General features: G+C 50.7%; 1 protein-coding gene across 2 annotated transcripts in view; it reads left to right on the top strand.

Annotated features, from left to right (window-relative positions):
• ATM (ATM serine/threonine kinase) overlaps positions 1–15,817 on the top strand; it is a 3,046,976-nt gene that overhangs the window by 1,562,675 nt on the left and 1,468,484 nt on the right. For both annotated transcript variants that reach the window (XM_069640412.1, XM_069640413.1), the window contains one exon: positions 11,361–11,476. In XM_069640412.1, the coding sequence (XP_069496513.1) occupies positions 11,361–11,476 (116 nt within the window). The remainder of the gene's footprint in view (positions 1–11,360; positions 11,477–15,817) is intronic.

The raw sequence follows: 15,817 nt of genomic DNA, 5'->3' as shown, positions 1-15,817 counted from the left end.
CCCGCAGCAGGGTCGTCAGTCCTTCAGCTTGTGGCACACAGGTTTCCAAAGACCGCCTTGTCGCCATTGTTAGAAAGCAGGTTCCAGGCTCTTTAAGTTCACTCCAGCTTAATGGTTACAGTTCCACATGAAGACATTAAGAACGTTAGTAGTGGACAGACACCGGCTCCCATCACCCAGGGCCAGTCAGCAGTAACTGTCACTCAATAGAACACTCACTAAGAATATTCTATCATCCACACACAAACATTCCACACAACATCACCAGCTACATCACCAGAGACAGGCACAATACAACAGCGGGCCCACACGGGTTCCTGGTGCATCTTGTGCATGATCTTGTTGAGTATGGGAGTCGGGGGTGGGGGGAAGCATAAACACATTTCCCTGTCCATGCTCTCCAGCGACCTTTACCCTTGGAGCAGTTCTGTGGGTACCTGGAGGTGTAATCTTGGCATTAAGCGTTCCCCAGAGGTGCAAACAAGTCGATCTCTGGGAAGCCCCATTCAGCGAAAATGTTGGAGACGATGTCTTCGTGTATTCGCCATTCATACTCTACGGGCAGTGGGAAATCTCTGCTGAGCGCTTCTGCCAGAAGATTGAGTTCCCCTGGAACGTGTTGGGACAAAAGAAACATCCTGTGTTTGAGAGCCCATATCCAATTGTTTTGGGACAGCTTGGATAGCCCTGGATGGTGTGTGCCTCCTGGTTTGTTCACGTATTACATGGCTGTGGTGCTGTCTGTCAAGATCAGGATTGTCTTCCCTTGTAACTGTGTTTGAAAGGCTTTCAGTGCTTTGAATACCGCTAATAGCTCCAACCGATTTGTGGTTGGACGCTACTTGTGGGGAACACACGCTGTGCGCCGTCAGCTGAAGCAGGTGAGCCCCCCACCCTTTGAGAGATGCGTCGGTCGTGAGAGTGGCTTCTACTGCGGGGGTGGTGAAGGTTTTCCCCTTCAAGAGGTTTTCCCTCGACCGCCATTGCAGAGATAGACCACGGGCTGGCGATACAACTACCAGATCTTCCCATTGCCCGCTGGCCTGACATCACTGGCTGTTGAGCCACTCTTGCATGGGACGCATGCGCAGATGCGCGTGAGGAACTAAATAAGTGCAGGACGCCATCATTCCTAACAGTCGCATGGCTTTGCGTACCGTCACTTCCCGACTGGCTACATACTGAGGGCTCTGAAACTGCATGTTTTGAACCCTCTCGTTGGAGGGGAAGACGAGGATGTCTTTTGTCCGAATTGGAGCCCCTAGAAACTGTTTGACTTGACTGGGGTCTAGGCTGGATTTCTTCTCGTTGATGGAGAATCCCAGGCTGAATAAGAGGTCTATTGTCTTCTACGTGTTCAATAGGCATGTTTCGTAGAACTCCCTTGTTATGAGCCTGTTGTCAAGGTAAGGTTAAACCGGGACGGATAGTCTGCGCAAATGTGCTGCCGCTACTGCAGTACCTTTGTAAACACCCTTGGTGCCGAGGCAATGCCGAAGGGGAGTACCCTGAACTGATAGTGCTTGTCCTCTATCATGAACCTTAGGTATTTTCTGTGCACTGGCAACATTGAAATATGAAAGTATGCATCTTTCATGTCCAGTGTTACCATATAATCCCCCTGTTTCAACAGCGGGATTACTTTCTGTAAAGTGACCATACAAAACTTTTGAGGTTTGACAAACTTCTTCGCTGGCCGCAAGTCTAGCACACGGCGCATGGTGAGAAACTTTTTGGGTACAAGGAAGTACAATGAATAAATACCTTTGTACACCTGTAGAATAAGGATGACTTCTATGGCGTCTTTTCCTAGAAGAGTCTGCACCTCTTGCAGTTGGATTTGCAGGTTGTCCGGCGTCAGGCATCTTGATCTTGGCGGTCAGAATTGGGGTGGTCGGGCAAATTCTATGCAGTACCCGTGGGCGACCTTCTTCAGTACCCACTGGTCTGTTGTTATCCCCTCCCATGCACTAAGGAAAGATGTTATACGCCCCCCAACCGGGTGGCATAGGAGGAGACCTGGATCCGAAGGTCATTTCTCACCAGATGACGGGACACCTCTGCGGTTGGAACCTCGTCCTCTACCTTTCCCACGCCGCTGTCCTCTGGGTGGATAAGTGGTGGAGGTATTAGACCCTTGTCCTGAATTCGAGTTGTTTCCTTCATTATACTGGCTCTGGGGAAAACGAGATTGCCCACAAAAGTACCAGCGCGAGCCGCTTCCTCTCTGAGGAGAGGGTTTCTGGGTAATCTGTTGAGGGACTTGAGTGTTTCATGTTCTTTCTTGGCTGTTTCCAGTGCATTGTCCACTGCCTTGAGAAATAGGTTGGTCTTGTCAACAGGTTTGTTTATAAGGGCTGCTTGGGTCTCCAGCTTGAAACCGGAGTTCCTCAGCCATGCATGTCGTTTGAGCAAGGTACATTGTGCCAGGTTTCTTCCTGCTGTCTCTGCAGCTTCCAGATTGTTCTTGAACACATTCTGGTTAGCTTGTTTGCCTTCCAAAACAATGGCGAGCAACTTGGTCCGTGTAGGTTTTGGCACTTCCTGAAGGCCTTCTTGCAGAAGGTTCCACTGGACGTCTACATAGCTGGCCAATAGCGTGGTGTTATTAGCTATTCTTGTGGAAGACGCAGCAGCAGTTGTGACCCTATTTCCCAGTGCATATTGTCTCTTGAACTCCTTATCGGGTGGTGCCTCTCCTGTAAACAGGGGAACACCAGCTTGTTTTCTAGTAGTGGTAACCACTAAGGAATCTGGAGTGGCATGTCCATTGATGTAGGCAGGGTCGGTCGGAGAATGACAAAATAACTTCTCCACCCTAGGGTTCAACGCCCTGGTTTAGGCTGGCGTCAACAAGGAAGGTGCCAATCTCCTCTTAATAAAGTTCAACAAAGGGATGGCCTGGCTGGCCAGAGGTTTTTCTTTGAGTATATCCTTCAGGAAATCAGAATCTGGTAAAGCTTCTTGAGTGGCGGTCTGAAAATGGTCAGCCGCCTTCTTCAAGATGGCGTTAAATGCCATTTGAGCGTCCACTGGGAAGGCTTGGCGGGCCGGAGTGGAGGGGTGGGGAATCTATGCGCGGGGCATCGGGGTCCTGGGATGGAGAAGGGGACGTCCAAAGTTGAGCATCAACCTGACGGCTGTCTTCCCAACTGTCTATAAGATCTGCCTGGTCATCCACATTGTAGTTTTCCAGAAAGGTGGCATCCTCATCCTGATCATATGTCTCCATAGCAGCAGCAGCAGCAGCATCATCATCATCATCATCTGTGAGCACACAGGTATACTCCTCATATGGACCTTCCAAGGTCCTTTGAAACTTAGATACAGGTGTAGAAGGAAGGTCTTCTTGAGGTCTATTGGCAGCGAGCTTCTCAGACTAAAACACATTTTTCTATTCTGTCCTTACGTCCCTCAAATTTCTCCCTGGTCCATGAGGATAAACCAGATGGGCCTAGGGGAGGAAAGGGCTCATCTTCTTACCTGTGACGTCTAGATTTGTCCCCTAATGTACTTGAAAAAGGCACCAGACTCTCAGCGTAGTCCTTGCAGGGTTTGGGGCGCTGTGGTGTCTCTTTCGGCATGTCTCTAGGCCGTTCTTTGTGCTTTGCAGCCTCCTTCGACCGTTCCTTCAGTCTAACTGCTGAGGCAATCCTTGCGATGCTCTCGCCAATGCTCTGGGAATCCGGTCGATCTACCGGGTGAACCGGAGGCTGAGCGGTGGATTTCGGCGCCACCAGGACCTTGAGTGGCGTGTGCCTTGCCTGTTTAGCCCTCCAATCTGACCCTGAGACACTCTTAACTAGATAGGGATGGACTTCTAAAGTGTTAGGTATCTGTGAAATAAATCCAAGTATTTACCTGCTTTATGTTGGTTTAACTGTATAAAAATGGTGGTGCTCTCCAAATTTCTCGTTCTTTTTCAGATGCTCCCGATCGTTATTCCACCTTCCTTTTTAGAGTCGGTTAAAAGGAGACTTCTGACATTTCTGTGGGCCGGGGCAAGACCCAGAATAGCATATATAGGGTTCTTATGCTGCAGTGGGGTGAGGGACGTGTCGGATTCCCAAATTTGGACATATGTTACCGGGTGGCCCAACTTCTTATAATGATAGACCACCTGGATCCGGGCACCAAAAAACAATGGGTGAGGACAGATAACACGAAATTAAGCCCAGTAACATTGGGGGAGTGAGTGGCTTTGGGTGCCTCATAAGGAGATCCCTAAAAGAGTGGTGAAACAGCCAGTGATTGTGGCGCTTTGACAATATGGAAGAAAAGTAGAGGCACAAGATGGCTATCGTCATGGCCCTCCCACCTCAGGGCCATGACGATAGCCTCTTGGCTCCTCCTCTGCGAAATGTAATAGCTGAACCCCTACAATTTCAAAACTGATACGAAGCTGGTCTTAGTAGAGCTGGGCAATTATGGGAGGATGGAAAGATCCTATCTATTGGCAGATTAGAGGAGTGCCTTTGCATTAGTAATCTCTCTCCCTTTGGTTATTTGCAACTCAAGGGGCCCTCAATGTCCCGAGATGGGGGGACAACCTTCTATAAACATAGTGGGCAAAAGGCTGCAACTTTGTTATACCACGGCCACCGTGCCTCACACAAATAAGAGCAGCAAGTCATGACCTCTAATCGTATTATTTCAGGATACTTATCCGGGGGATTAACGTAGCGACAGGACCCACCAAGGGCGACCCAGCAAATATTTCCCTATACCTATCCGCATCCTGGGTAAGTTAAAAATCATGGGGACTAGTGAGAACTAATTCCCCAACAAGACATTCAGCACATAATGCTATTCTACACTTTACTAATACAGATATTGGGTAAGAAACCTACATTATAAAACACCTTCACTGTGGTTAAAGGAATCCCTCGGCAGCACTTATGGGCCAACTTTGCAATTCCAATATATTGCGACGACTATCACATTCCGAAACACTGGGCATGGGCTATAGGGTGCTGCACACTACTGCTCTCAATGAGTTACTTTAATACTATGTGGTAATTTACAAATAACTTGCAGCAATTAGCTATAAAGAGAACATTTGCTCTATTTGATTTTTAATTGCATGCACAATATGGAAGTATTCCAATTACCTACATGACTAATGTTGACATAGGTTTATTTGTGCAATTCTCTTCTATGATCCATTGATGGCCCAATTTGGTATGTTAACCTTCTCTTTTATTATTCTTTTCCATTCTATTCTACCAGCTTATTTTGGGAATTCATTTGATGGTATTATTTTGATTATAATTTTGGTTTTCCTGCATGGATAATACATGCTCTTGACACTGTGTATGGAATATGTCAATAACTGGACAGCCTTGAGAATGACCTAGCGTCGAAACACGTGTCGGCTGAACATTAGATTAAAGCAATCAGCAAAACTTTGATTGTACTTTGCAAATGCATTTCATTTATAACTATTAGCTACCAATATTCAAATACCATTGGATCAATTGGTTGGGTGCAAATTGCCTCACACTTAATCTTAACTCTGCAATTTGAGGTGGCTAGGGTTTTACCACCCAGTGATGGCAATGCAGCCAGCCTAAGCAACGGATTTAAGGGCTTGAGCGTACCAACCCTATGGTTATACCCTTCCTTCCATTGAAGGAGGGTCTCTATTCCCAGGTATCCTTACAGTATAGGATGTAGGCGACCATACTCCTACACTGCTATCAATACTCACCTGCCACTTTAGCCAGGATGTAATCTGGGGCAGACTCTTGCTGTCAGAGGTGCCGTTGCTCAAAGGCGGACTACTATCACATGTGGTGGGGGTGTGCCCTCATACAGATATATTGGGGGGAGGTTCTCTCTTGGATCAAGGGGATTGATGGACTCTTGCGATATCGCACACTGTTGAGGATGGATGTGTATGAGAAAGATGTGGTGGAAGAAGCAGTGGGACATATGGTACACATCCTGCTGGTGGCAGCCAGGTGCTGTCTAGTGCAGATGTGGAAATGAAATAGAATCCCTACGGGGAAAGAATGGGTCCAGAAAGTTAAGGCGATTAACAACATGGAATACTTAACATATGTCCTAAATGCGCGAAGCCGAGTGTTGAAGATACTTGGCAACCCTTTTTTTACTAAATATGGGAAATAACTCAACTAGACAGATTAAACTAGAGTATATAATAGGTCACATATATGGTTGTCTTTTTCATATTCTCCAGCATGGGGTCTGGCATGGATTCACATGCTCATGAATATTCCCCGTCGTCAGGCTGGGAATACTCGGTAAAGAAAAAATCAGTATCAGTTTCGTTTCTGATCTGTCTTTAGTAGTAGTAACCAATCACTGATCTCTGCGTCATACTGACCACAGCCAATGACTGCCCTCTACCTAAACCCCGCCTCTGGCAGCCATCCTCAGATTTTTACCGCACGTTCAAGTGTTGGGAGTCCTCGTGCTTAGCTCTCGAGCTTTTACTGCATGTTTCGTGTTTTTTCAGGTGACTTTTCACATTTTTTCGGTTAATCGAGCCTCAAGCTCCACCGTTTCTACTCCCGTTAACGGCTACCCGTTGCAGGATTTTCCTACGCCCCTCAAGGGTGAAGATTTCGTCGAATCAACTTCTGGGAGGATTCCAGAAGATTCGCGGCCTACTTCGAGATGGCCCAGGATGCGAGTTCGTCACCCGGTCCCAAGCTGTTCCCTCGGTCCCTGGATGCGGGCTGCAGAATGTGTTTAAGGAATACGAACATTCGCGATGCCTCTACTGTCTTCATGGGGACAAGACTCATGTAGAGAAGGACTGCCAGTTCTGCAAGAACTTGTCGGAGCGGACCATGAGGGACCGTCGATCCCGTCTCGCAAGCTGGTTGGATAAGGGCTCGACGGGTGAGAAGAAGAAGAAAGGGTCCGAGCGGGCTTCTAAGTCCTGTGCGGGCGCCCCGGCGACAGGGGCCCAACACCAGGCCAAGCGCCGCGAGTCTGCTGGCTCCGGGAGCGCCGAAAGGTCGGGCTCTTCGGTCGCCAGGCAGGGCGCACCTTCCCCGGCACCGTCAACCACGAGCCAACGCTCCGGTTCGGGGAAGAGGAAGTCCGAGACCCCGGGTAAGCTCCGGGAGAAGCCCCGTCCGATCTCGGAAGAGGGGGAGCGAGGCGTCGCCCCTCCCCCGAAGGAGAGGGCCCGGGACGCACCTAAGGTGGTCAAGGCCCCTACCCAGCAGGCGAAGGCCTCTATCGAGGCTATCGCGGCGACTCTGGCCAAGCCAGCAGAGACACCGCCAGCGGAGACCGTCTCCGGGACTAGAGTTTCCGTGCAGCCAAGGAGGGAATCCTCTTTTCAGCCCATCGTCGTGGCCGCCATGATGGAAGAAGCGAGGGGGGGCACGGTGCCCTCCTCGAGCTCGGAGTCAGCCTCGGAGCAGGAACTGACCGAGGCCGTGAGGAACCTCGAAGTCCAATTCGAGAAGGTTCGATCCCGTCAGGAAGATCCTCGGGAGATAACCGAGGAAGACGATGATGGTGAGGAAGAGCGGCCTTCCCTTCCGGCGCAGCCGGATCCTAGGCCTCAGGATGGCTCGGCGGCCATTTTGTCTGCCATCCAGTCCTTATGCTCTGAGATAAGGACGAGATTTCCACGGCCCAGCCCGGAGGACCCGCAACCTGGCCCGTCGGGAAGTCCTCAGAACAAACGACGGAGGACCCAACCCTCTCCTCTTCTCGCACCCATAAGGCCTACAGTTCCCTCCTTATCCTCCCACGAGTCGGGAGATGACGGTGCGTTGGGCTCGACGACGGGTTCTGAGGGCGACGACGACGGAATGGGTCTCCCGTCGCACGGGCCTCACTGCCCGACGAGATTGGCTCATTCCACGCCATGATCGCCAGGGCGTCCGAATTGTTCCAGCTCTGCCCGCAGGAGCAGAAAAAGGAAGGTTTCCTCTATCAGCGCCGGGAGGCCAAGAGGAAGACGGTCATCGCGGTGCCCCTAATCGATGACATCTGGGAGGAGGGCCTGTCGGTTCTCAAGAACACCTCCACGGCACCAGCCAAACGGGACCGATACGAGAAGAAGTACCGGGTCCCCGAAACCGCTCCCCTGTGCCTCAGGGCCCAGCCAACGCCAGACTCGCGTCGTCTCGGCGGGGGCGAAGAAGAAAGCAGCGGGGTCAGGAGCCTCGACGTCGAATTCCTCGCCGGACGGTGAGGGAAAGAAGTTGGACGCCATGGGGCGGCGGGTCATTTCGTCGGCGCCGACGACGATCAAAGCGGCCAACGCCCTGGCGATCGTGGCCCGTTACGACAGGGAGCTCTGGTTTAAGATGGCCCCCATATTGGACTTCCTGCCGGACGACAAGAGGTCCGAGGCTCTGGAAATACTGCAAGAGGGCGAGGTGGCGTCGGACCACGCCATAACGGTGTCAACCGATATTGCCGATACCGGGTTCCGCCAGCTGGGCAACGGTGTTTGCCTACGTCGACGGGGTTGGCTCCGGGCGACCGACTTCCGTCAGGACGTCCAGACCAGGGTGTTGGACATGCCGTTCGACGGCAGCAACTTGTTCGGGAAGGTGGTGGGCGAATCCCTCCAAGCCATAAAAACGGACACGGAGATGGCCCACGCCCTAGGAGCCCTTCAGCAACGACGGCCCTTTCGGAGCGCCGGAGGCAAACAGGGTGCCTCCAAGGGATCCAGCGGTGGCTCGTCGTCCTACCGCCAGGCGGCACGCTCCTCGTCTCAGGAGGCCTACAGGGGTCACGGCAAGCAGGGAGCGCCTCGCCGCCGTCGGCAAGGTGGCCAGGGCGGCAAAGCCACCACTTCCAAGCAGGACTGAACCGGCCGTGGTCTCGGGCCCCCACCGAAGCACCCCGGTGGGAGGCCGGCTGACGAATTTCGTCGGTGTGTGGAAGTCCATCTCCACCGACCGTTGGGTGCTGAATACCCTGGCAAGAGGACACTCTATCGAATTCCTGAAGAAGTGCCCTCACGTTCCACCTGTGGCCAGGAAGGAAAATCACGTCCCGCAACTGCTGTTGGAAGTACGGGCGATGCTCAGGAAAGGCGCCATCGAGCTTGTCCCGAAGAGGCTCCGGGGCTCCGGGGTGTACTCAAGGTACTTTCTCGTCAGGAAGAAGACGGGCGGCTGGCGCCCCATCCTGGACCTTCGTCGTTTGAACAAATACATCGGATCACAAAAGTTCAGGATGGTCACCCTCCAGCACGTACTGGGACAGCTGGAGGAAGGTGACTTTCTATCGTCGTTGGACCTGGAGGATGCCTACTTCCACGTTCCCATCCTCAAAAGTCACCGAAAGTTCCTCAGGTTCGTCGTCCAGGGACGCCACTACCAATTCAGAGCACTGCCGTTCGGATTGAAGTCGGCCCCCAGGGTCTTTACCAAGTGCCTAGCTCCAGTGGCGGCGCGGCTGCGCCTACAGGGGATTCACGTCTACCCCTACCTGGACGACTGGCTCATCCGCTCAAGGACGAGGGAACTCGCCGTCGAACACACTGCGAGGACCGTCCAGCTACTCACAAACCTGGGATTCGCCATAAACTACCCGAAGTCCCACCTGGTGCCGTCGCAGGTTGCCCTGTTTCTGGGAGCGAAGCTCGATACAGTGAGGCGCCTGGCGGCCCCGTCGGAAGAACGGACGAAGACCATTCTAGGCAAAGTGCAGCGCCTGCTAGCCACGGACGTGGCCAGGGTGAGGTCCATCAAGTCCCTCCTGGGGATGATGTCCTCTTGCATCTACCTGGTGCGCCTCTGCAGACTACGGATGCGCCCTCTTCAAGAATTTCTAGACGCCCGTTGGATACAGGCGACGGGCACCTTCGAAGACAGGGTTCCCCTCAACGAGGTGTTCCGGCGGGCGATTCAGTGGTGGGGCGTTCGAGCACACCTCACGGCGGGCAAGGACTTTCAGACGCCGGCGTACCAGGAGACGGTGAAGACGGACACCTCCCTGGAAGGTTGGGGCGCCCACACCGGAGATCTCCACGCAAGAGGCCTCTGGCTCCCGGAGGAGAGGCTCCTGCACATCAACGTCCTGGAACTCCGAGCCGTGTTCTGGGCTCTCAAATCGTTCCTCCCGTCGCTCAAGGGCAAGGTGGTGGGGATCTTCACGGACAACACCACGACCATGTTTTACATACGGAAGCAGGGAGGCACCAGATCCCCAGCCCTATCCAAGGAGGCACAGGATCGGTGGCACTGGGCGGTAGCCCAGGGGATGTTCCTGGTTCCCTTCCACCTGGCAGGAGAAAGCAACACCATTGCCGACTCGCTCAGCAGGGAGCTGCGCGCGTGTCACGAGTGGAACTGTGCCAGGATCAGGTGGATCTACTCTTCCGACGATGGGGCAAACCCCAAATCGACCTGTTCGCAACAGCGACGAACTCGAAGTGCAAGAGGTTCGCCAGCAGGTTTCCCCAGCCGAGAAGCATGGGCGATGCGTTCTCGTTCCCCTGGGACGGCCTATACCTGTATGCGTTCCCTCCGTTGCCGTTGCTGCTTCGACTCATCAGCCAGCTCAAGAGGTCCCGGTGCAGGATGATCCTCCTCGTACCTCGTACCGGCGTGGCCGAGGCAGATCTGGTTCCCGGACCTTCTGGACTTGTCAACGTCCCCTCCCATCAAGCTGTCGGCGGACGCGGACCTTCTCTCCAGAGAAGGAGGCGCCATCTTCCACCACGACCCGGCGTCACTGAACCTGCAGGCCTGGTTCCTCCAATGTTAGAGTTTGGAGGCTACGATATACCGGCCGATTGCAGAGAGGTTCTTGCAAAGGCCAGGGCGTCCTCGACTCTCAAATGCTACGGTCATAAGTGGAAGAGGTTCTCTGGGCATGAAGCCACACTGATGCTTGTGGTGACTGTTTAAAGATTTAAAGATACAGACTGTACATTAACCTACGTCAAAAGATGAAGAATCTGGGGGAACATAATTGTGTTGATCAGAAATAACATTGCTAAAGGGAACTAATTACATTGACCTACGTCAAAAGATGAAGAATCTGTAGGAACATAATTGTGTTGATCAGAAATAACATTGCTAAAGGGAACTAATTACATTGACCTACGTCAAAAGATGAAGAATCTGTGGGAACATAATTGTGTTAATCAGAAATAACATTGCTAAAGGGAACTAATTTGTTAATTATCAATGTATTACACCATCCTGGCTGAGTATAGTTTGTATATGCATTGGGTTTGTCTTTTGTGCTGATTATATTGTTTGATACTAAAATGCATGTCTTGTCATGTGATCAAGTCAAATAAACGGAAGACTGTATAAGCCTAGTGCTCTTGATTGTCCCATACTCTGTTTCTATTTAGAGTTATTGCAAACTTACCATATTTAGTTTTTGTTTCTTTGTAGCAAATTGATCATCTATTCCTCAGCAACTTGCCAGAGATTGTGGTTGAGTTGTTAATGACCCTACATGAGATGCCTAGTGGAGAATCGGGGCAAGGAGATCTTATAAAATTTGCAGGGTGAGTGCAAAATAAGAAGTTAATCATAACTCATTGGAATCTTGCTTAATGCTGAGCAGAATTGTTCCCTATGTTCTGAAAGATGTTTGTCTATTTTACCACATGATTTACTGTCCTTTTTGTTTGAGTGCCATTTTTGCAGGCCCCTGACTATTGTTCTATGCTTGCAGAGATATCTTCATGTTTGCTCGATGGTGACAATTTTAAATTATGCCCAGAAGGCGGTTGAGCGGGAGATAAATCGTATCGTATTATTGAATGCAGCCAGTTTCTACTTGATGAAAAGAACAATTTATAAAATTTGAACTATTTCATGAAATGAACAACAGATATTGAATCTGACGCTCAGATTAATAGTCTGTAATCTGTACATAATACTAACTTTCCTACTTCATGAGTGTGAGCACATGTCTTAAAAACATAAGAGCCTGCTAACTTTAACAAAATGTCCCCAAAACGTTTGGCCTCTCCCTTTGACGAAGGATGAGGCATAGGTGACCTCACCAATCAATAGCAAATTCTTCCTTCTTCAATGTCATAGTTCTTTACTTCGCCAGCACATACCAACCAGTGTCAATACTGATAAATTCCTTCCTGTCACACATTCCTTATCTTGAATATTCAATCTCCATTGCTAGCTGTCTTCAGAAACGTTTTTGCCACCAGCAGGGGTGCAGTGCGGCACACCTATGGCTATAGAGCTCCATGCTGGATAGGACATCGGGCCAGTGTATGTAGAGCTGCCGCTCCCCTTGGTTCCTTTTTTCTGCACACTCGGTATGCTTTGGGAACACCACTCAACTTAGCTATTTCTGTCACTGTCTCTTGCATAACCCTTGGAAGGCCTCAGTCTTCAAGCCCTGTGCAGATTCAGGGGGTCGGGTGGGGGCGGGGGCAGATGTCTATCTTGGACCCCCACAGGTTTTGCTTTTGATTGGGGGAAGAACAGAATGCGTAGGACTTCTAGTCGTGCAAGTCCATGTACTTAAACAACCTCAGGTAGCTTGCCAAATATTCACTTACTAGCACTTATTTGGCAAGAGGACACCTTCTAGGTCTCTGGGCGTGGAGCAAAGGAAGGTGGTGACGGTGGAAGAATGTTAACCTGTCCGTAAAGACAAGAAGAAAAAGAAATATTGGAGGAGATCATGCTTCCGCATTAACTTTTCGAGCCATCTTTCTTCGTGAAAGAGTCATCACTCCAGATCGAGAGACACTTTGCAGGATTCAACACTAACTCTACAAGTACCATTCCCCACACAATCCTCTACTCCGGTGGAGTGGGAGGAGATTTGTCTGAACATTTTAGAAATGTTTTACCAAAGCCCCAGCCCCGATGCATTCAGCCTCCATGGCGGTGACTCTCGAAGAACATACCATGTTTGGTGAAGCTGGCAGGGATTTTCAAAATCAGTCCTTGGTGGGAATATTGTGGAAGGGCACCCTATTTATGGTAAGAAGAGACACTGATGGGTAAGTCAAATCCCAATCAAGGTAAGGTAGCTGAGGAGTCAAGCCTTAGTCATCTGGGTAAATTGGAGTCAGGGGGGAATTGATAGGATAACATTGGGAACAAGTCCCTTTGTCTCCGATCTCCATTCCGCTCACCTTTAGTCGTCGGTCCTGACCCTGAGTTAGCCTTGGGTCAGGAAGAAAGGAGACCTCTTAGTTACCTCTGGTAAAATCATTGTAGAACTTTGAAATACTTTGAAACTATCACCACAAGCACATTGAATCCTCCTCACAGAGAAATCATACTGGTGAGAAACGATGTGGGGCTGCTGTGACGTTTGGGCACAAGGCCCCATTCATCTTAGGGTTTGGACTTCTCAAGTTAGGATATTGTTTTGTGAGTTGGTTGCCATCATTTACTATATCGAAATGACTTACCTGCTTTGCTGATTAAGTTACCTGATGTATATTTGAACCTCTGGTGATTGTATATTTCAATGGATTGCTTTTCTCCCTCTGATTCCTCATCTTTATAGATATCCATCATCCAGCTCTGCTGCTCAGAGACTTTTTGCCATGAGGCTTAGTGGACCTCGACTTCACCGCTGAACTCTCTTGCTCAGCTCCTGATTGTCCGCTGTGGAAGTGACGTTGGGCGTCATGTGCATATATAGCAAGTCACTACACCCCATGCTTTAGTTCCTCTTTTCCGGTCGCTTACATGCTGCATCAGGAACACTACTGGAGTTTACTCAACCTTTTTTTGTACAAATTGTACATTTTCGTATGAAAACTTAGACGAGATGTCCGTTACCGACCCCCACGACGTCTGTCTGTGGTATCTAGGCGTTAGCCATGACACTGAGGCCTGCGCGTTGTGCGCAAAGATGCAGCCGGAATCCCTATGTGAGAGGGCCAGGAAACTGGCTTTGGGCTGGCCAAATGCCAAGCCTGCGGTGTGGTCTCTCATCTCGTCTTCGGAGGCCGAGACTGAGGAGCCCACCCCCGATAAGGAGAAGGAACAACATTGCAAGAACACCAAGAAACCGTCTCATTCCAGGAGCCATTCCTCGTCTTACTTGTGGAAGAAGAAGCGGCACCACCGACATAGACGCAAGTCAATTTTGTCGTCGGAACAAGCTAAGCCCTCAGTGGGACCGACTTCTCGGGAAGAATGGGAAGGTTTTAAAACATCTATGCTCAAAATGTTCAAGCAGCAAGTTGCTGTAGGTGCAGCCCTGGTCCCTGACCAGGGAGGTTTGGTGGCAAAAGCAACGCTCTGTGCTCCCGACCCCAAGCCGGCCACTCCATCGACGTCCAACGCCTTCGGGCGTCACGCCTACTTGACGGAAATCACCAGAAGGCTAAGGCACACAGTGCCTATTGGTCACCAGAGTGTCCCTCAGCACCAAAAGAACCATAAGCATTGAGAGAAGTTTTGGCTTCGAACCCTACTCAGTCCGCGGCCATGCCCTCAGTGCCGACAATCGGCAATGGTTCTTTTGTGCCGTTACCAAGATCAGGGTTCTTTGACTCGATGCAGTCCATCTTTGACGCTGATGACCCCGATGATCAAGTCTGCCCCGTTTACACGGGAGCCGGAGTCATTTATTTTTTTCGATGACCAGGCTGATTTATTGGCCCTGGATCAGGGCACTAGTGGCCTGGATACTTCTCCAGACCTGGAATTGCAACAAATCAGCCCTATACCCATGCTTATGTCAAGTTCAGTGCTCTGATTGACAGGGTTGTTGATACCCTTGGGTTGAAGGCGTTTACTACATCTCTTCCAAGGTATGAGCTCACTGATATCTTGGACGAGGGTCCCATAGTTGAGCATAGCATGCCATTTAATCCAGTCATTGCTGACCCTTTATCCCCCTTATGGCAGCGCCCTTGTACTATTCTCCATGTAATTGCCAATTTTACAGGGAAGTATAGGCCGGCAAAAGGAGGCCCTTCTTTCCTCACCCTTTTCTAGAAGGGCTGGTTATACAGGCTTCCACCATTTCCACCAGACCAGCAGCATCCGCTTCCAATCTGCCTACGAGGGAAAGAAAACAGATGCATTGGCCAGAAAGGTGTTCACCTGTGGCAGCATGGCGCTCAAAGCCACAAATATAGCCTGTGGGTTCACAAAATACTCCTTCAAGTTATGGAAAGCTGTGGAACATGCTGCTGAATATGTCCCTGAGTGTGGCGTGCAGGACGGATGTTTACAGCTGGTGGAGGATGGGAAGGAGATAGCCAAGAAATCATTGCAAACAGGCCTGGACGTAATGGACTGCATTGGCCAATCAATGGGTTCAGCAGTTGTAATGCGGCAGCCGAATGTTCAGAACAGGTTTCTGGACATGCCCTTTGAGGGAGGCATGCTTTTTCAGTTAGAAAGCTAACCAATCCTTGGAGAAGTTTAAAGAATCCAAGTTGGCTGCTAAATCACTGGGCCTAGTGGTATAGCCGACCAAGCCTGCCTGCAGCTTTGCCTCCAGAGGCAGGGGCTATAGGCATTACGTACCCTATGGCAGGAAGGTTCAGCTCCGGCAAACAAGGCAGGGGCAGAGGCGCTTCTTGCATCCCGGAACGGGCAGAGGGGCCTCTAGAGGCCAACAAGCAGCAACAGCAGCGGGGACACCCATGTCTTCTAAGCCGCTTTGATTTCCCCTCCCACGATGCACTGGTTGGTGGACGGTTGGCAGGGCATTGGCCCCAGTGGCAGGACATAACCTCTGACGCCTGTGCCCTGCAGTTTATTCAGTGGGGTTGTTTGACCTTTCTAAAAAGACCACCGGACAGACCCCCACCTTCCCCAATGCAACCGGGACAGGACCTCCAGGAAGAACTGAGAACCCTGTTGTTGAAAGGTGCCTTGGAAGAGGTACCGCCCGA

This window comes from Ambystoma mexicanum, chromosome 7q (assembly GCF_040938575.1).
Source record: "Ambystoma mexicanum isolate Mex_15411 chromosome 7q, UKY_AmexF1_1, whole genome shotgun sequence".
Lineage (NCBI taxonomy): Eukaryota > Metazoa > Chordata > Amphibia > Caudata > Ambystomatidae > Ambystoma > Ambystoma mexicanum.
The sequence above is the reverse complement of the archived record's forward strand: the minus strand, read 5'-3'. Positions and strand labels throughout refer to the sequence as shown.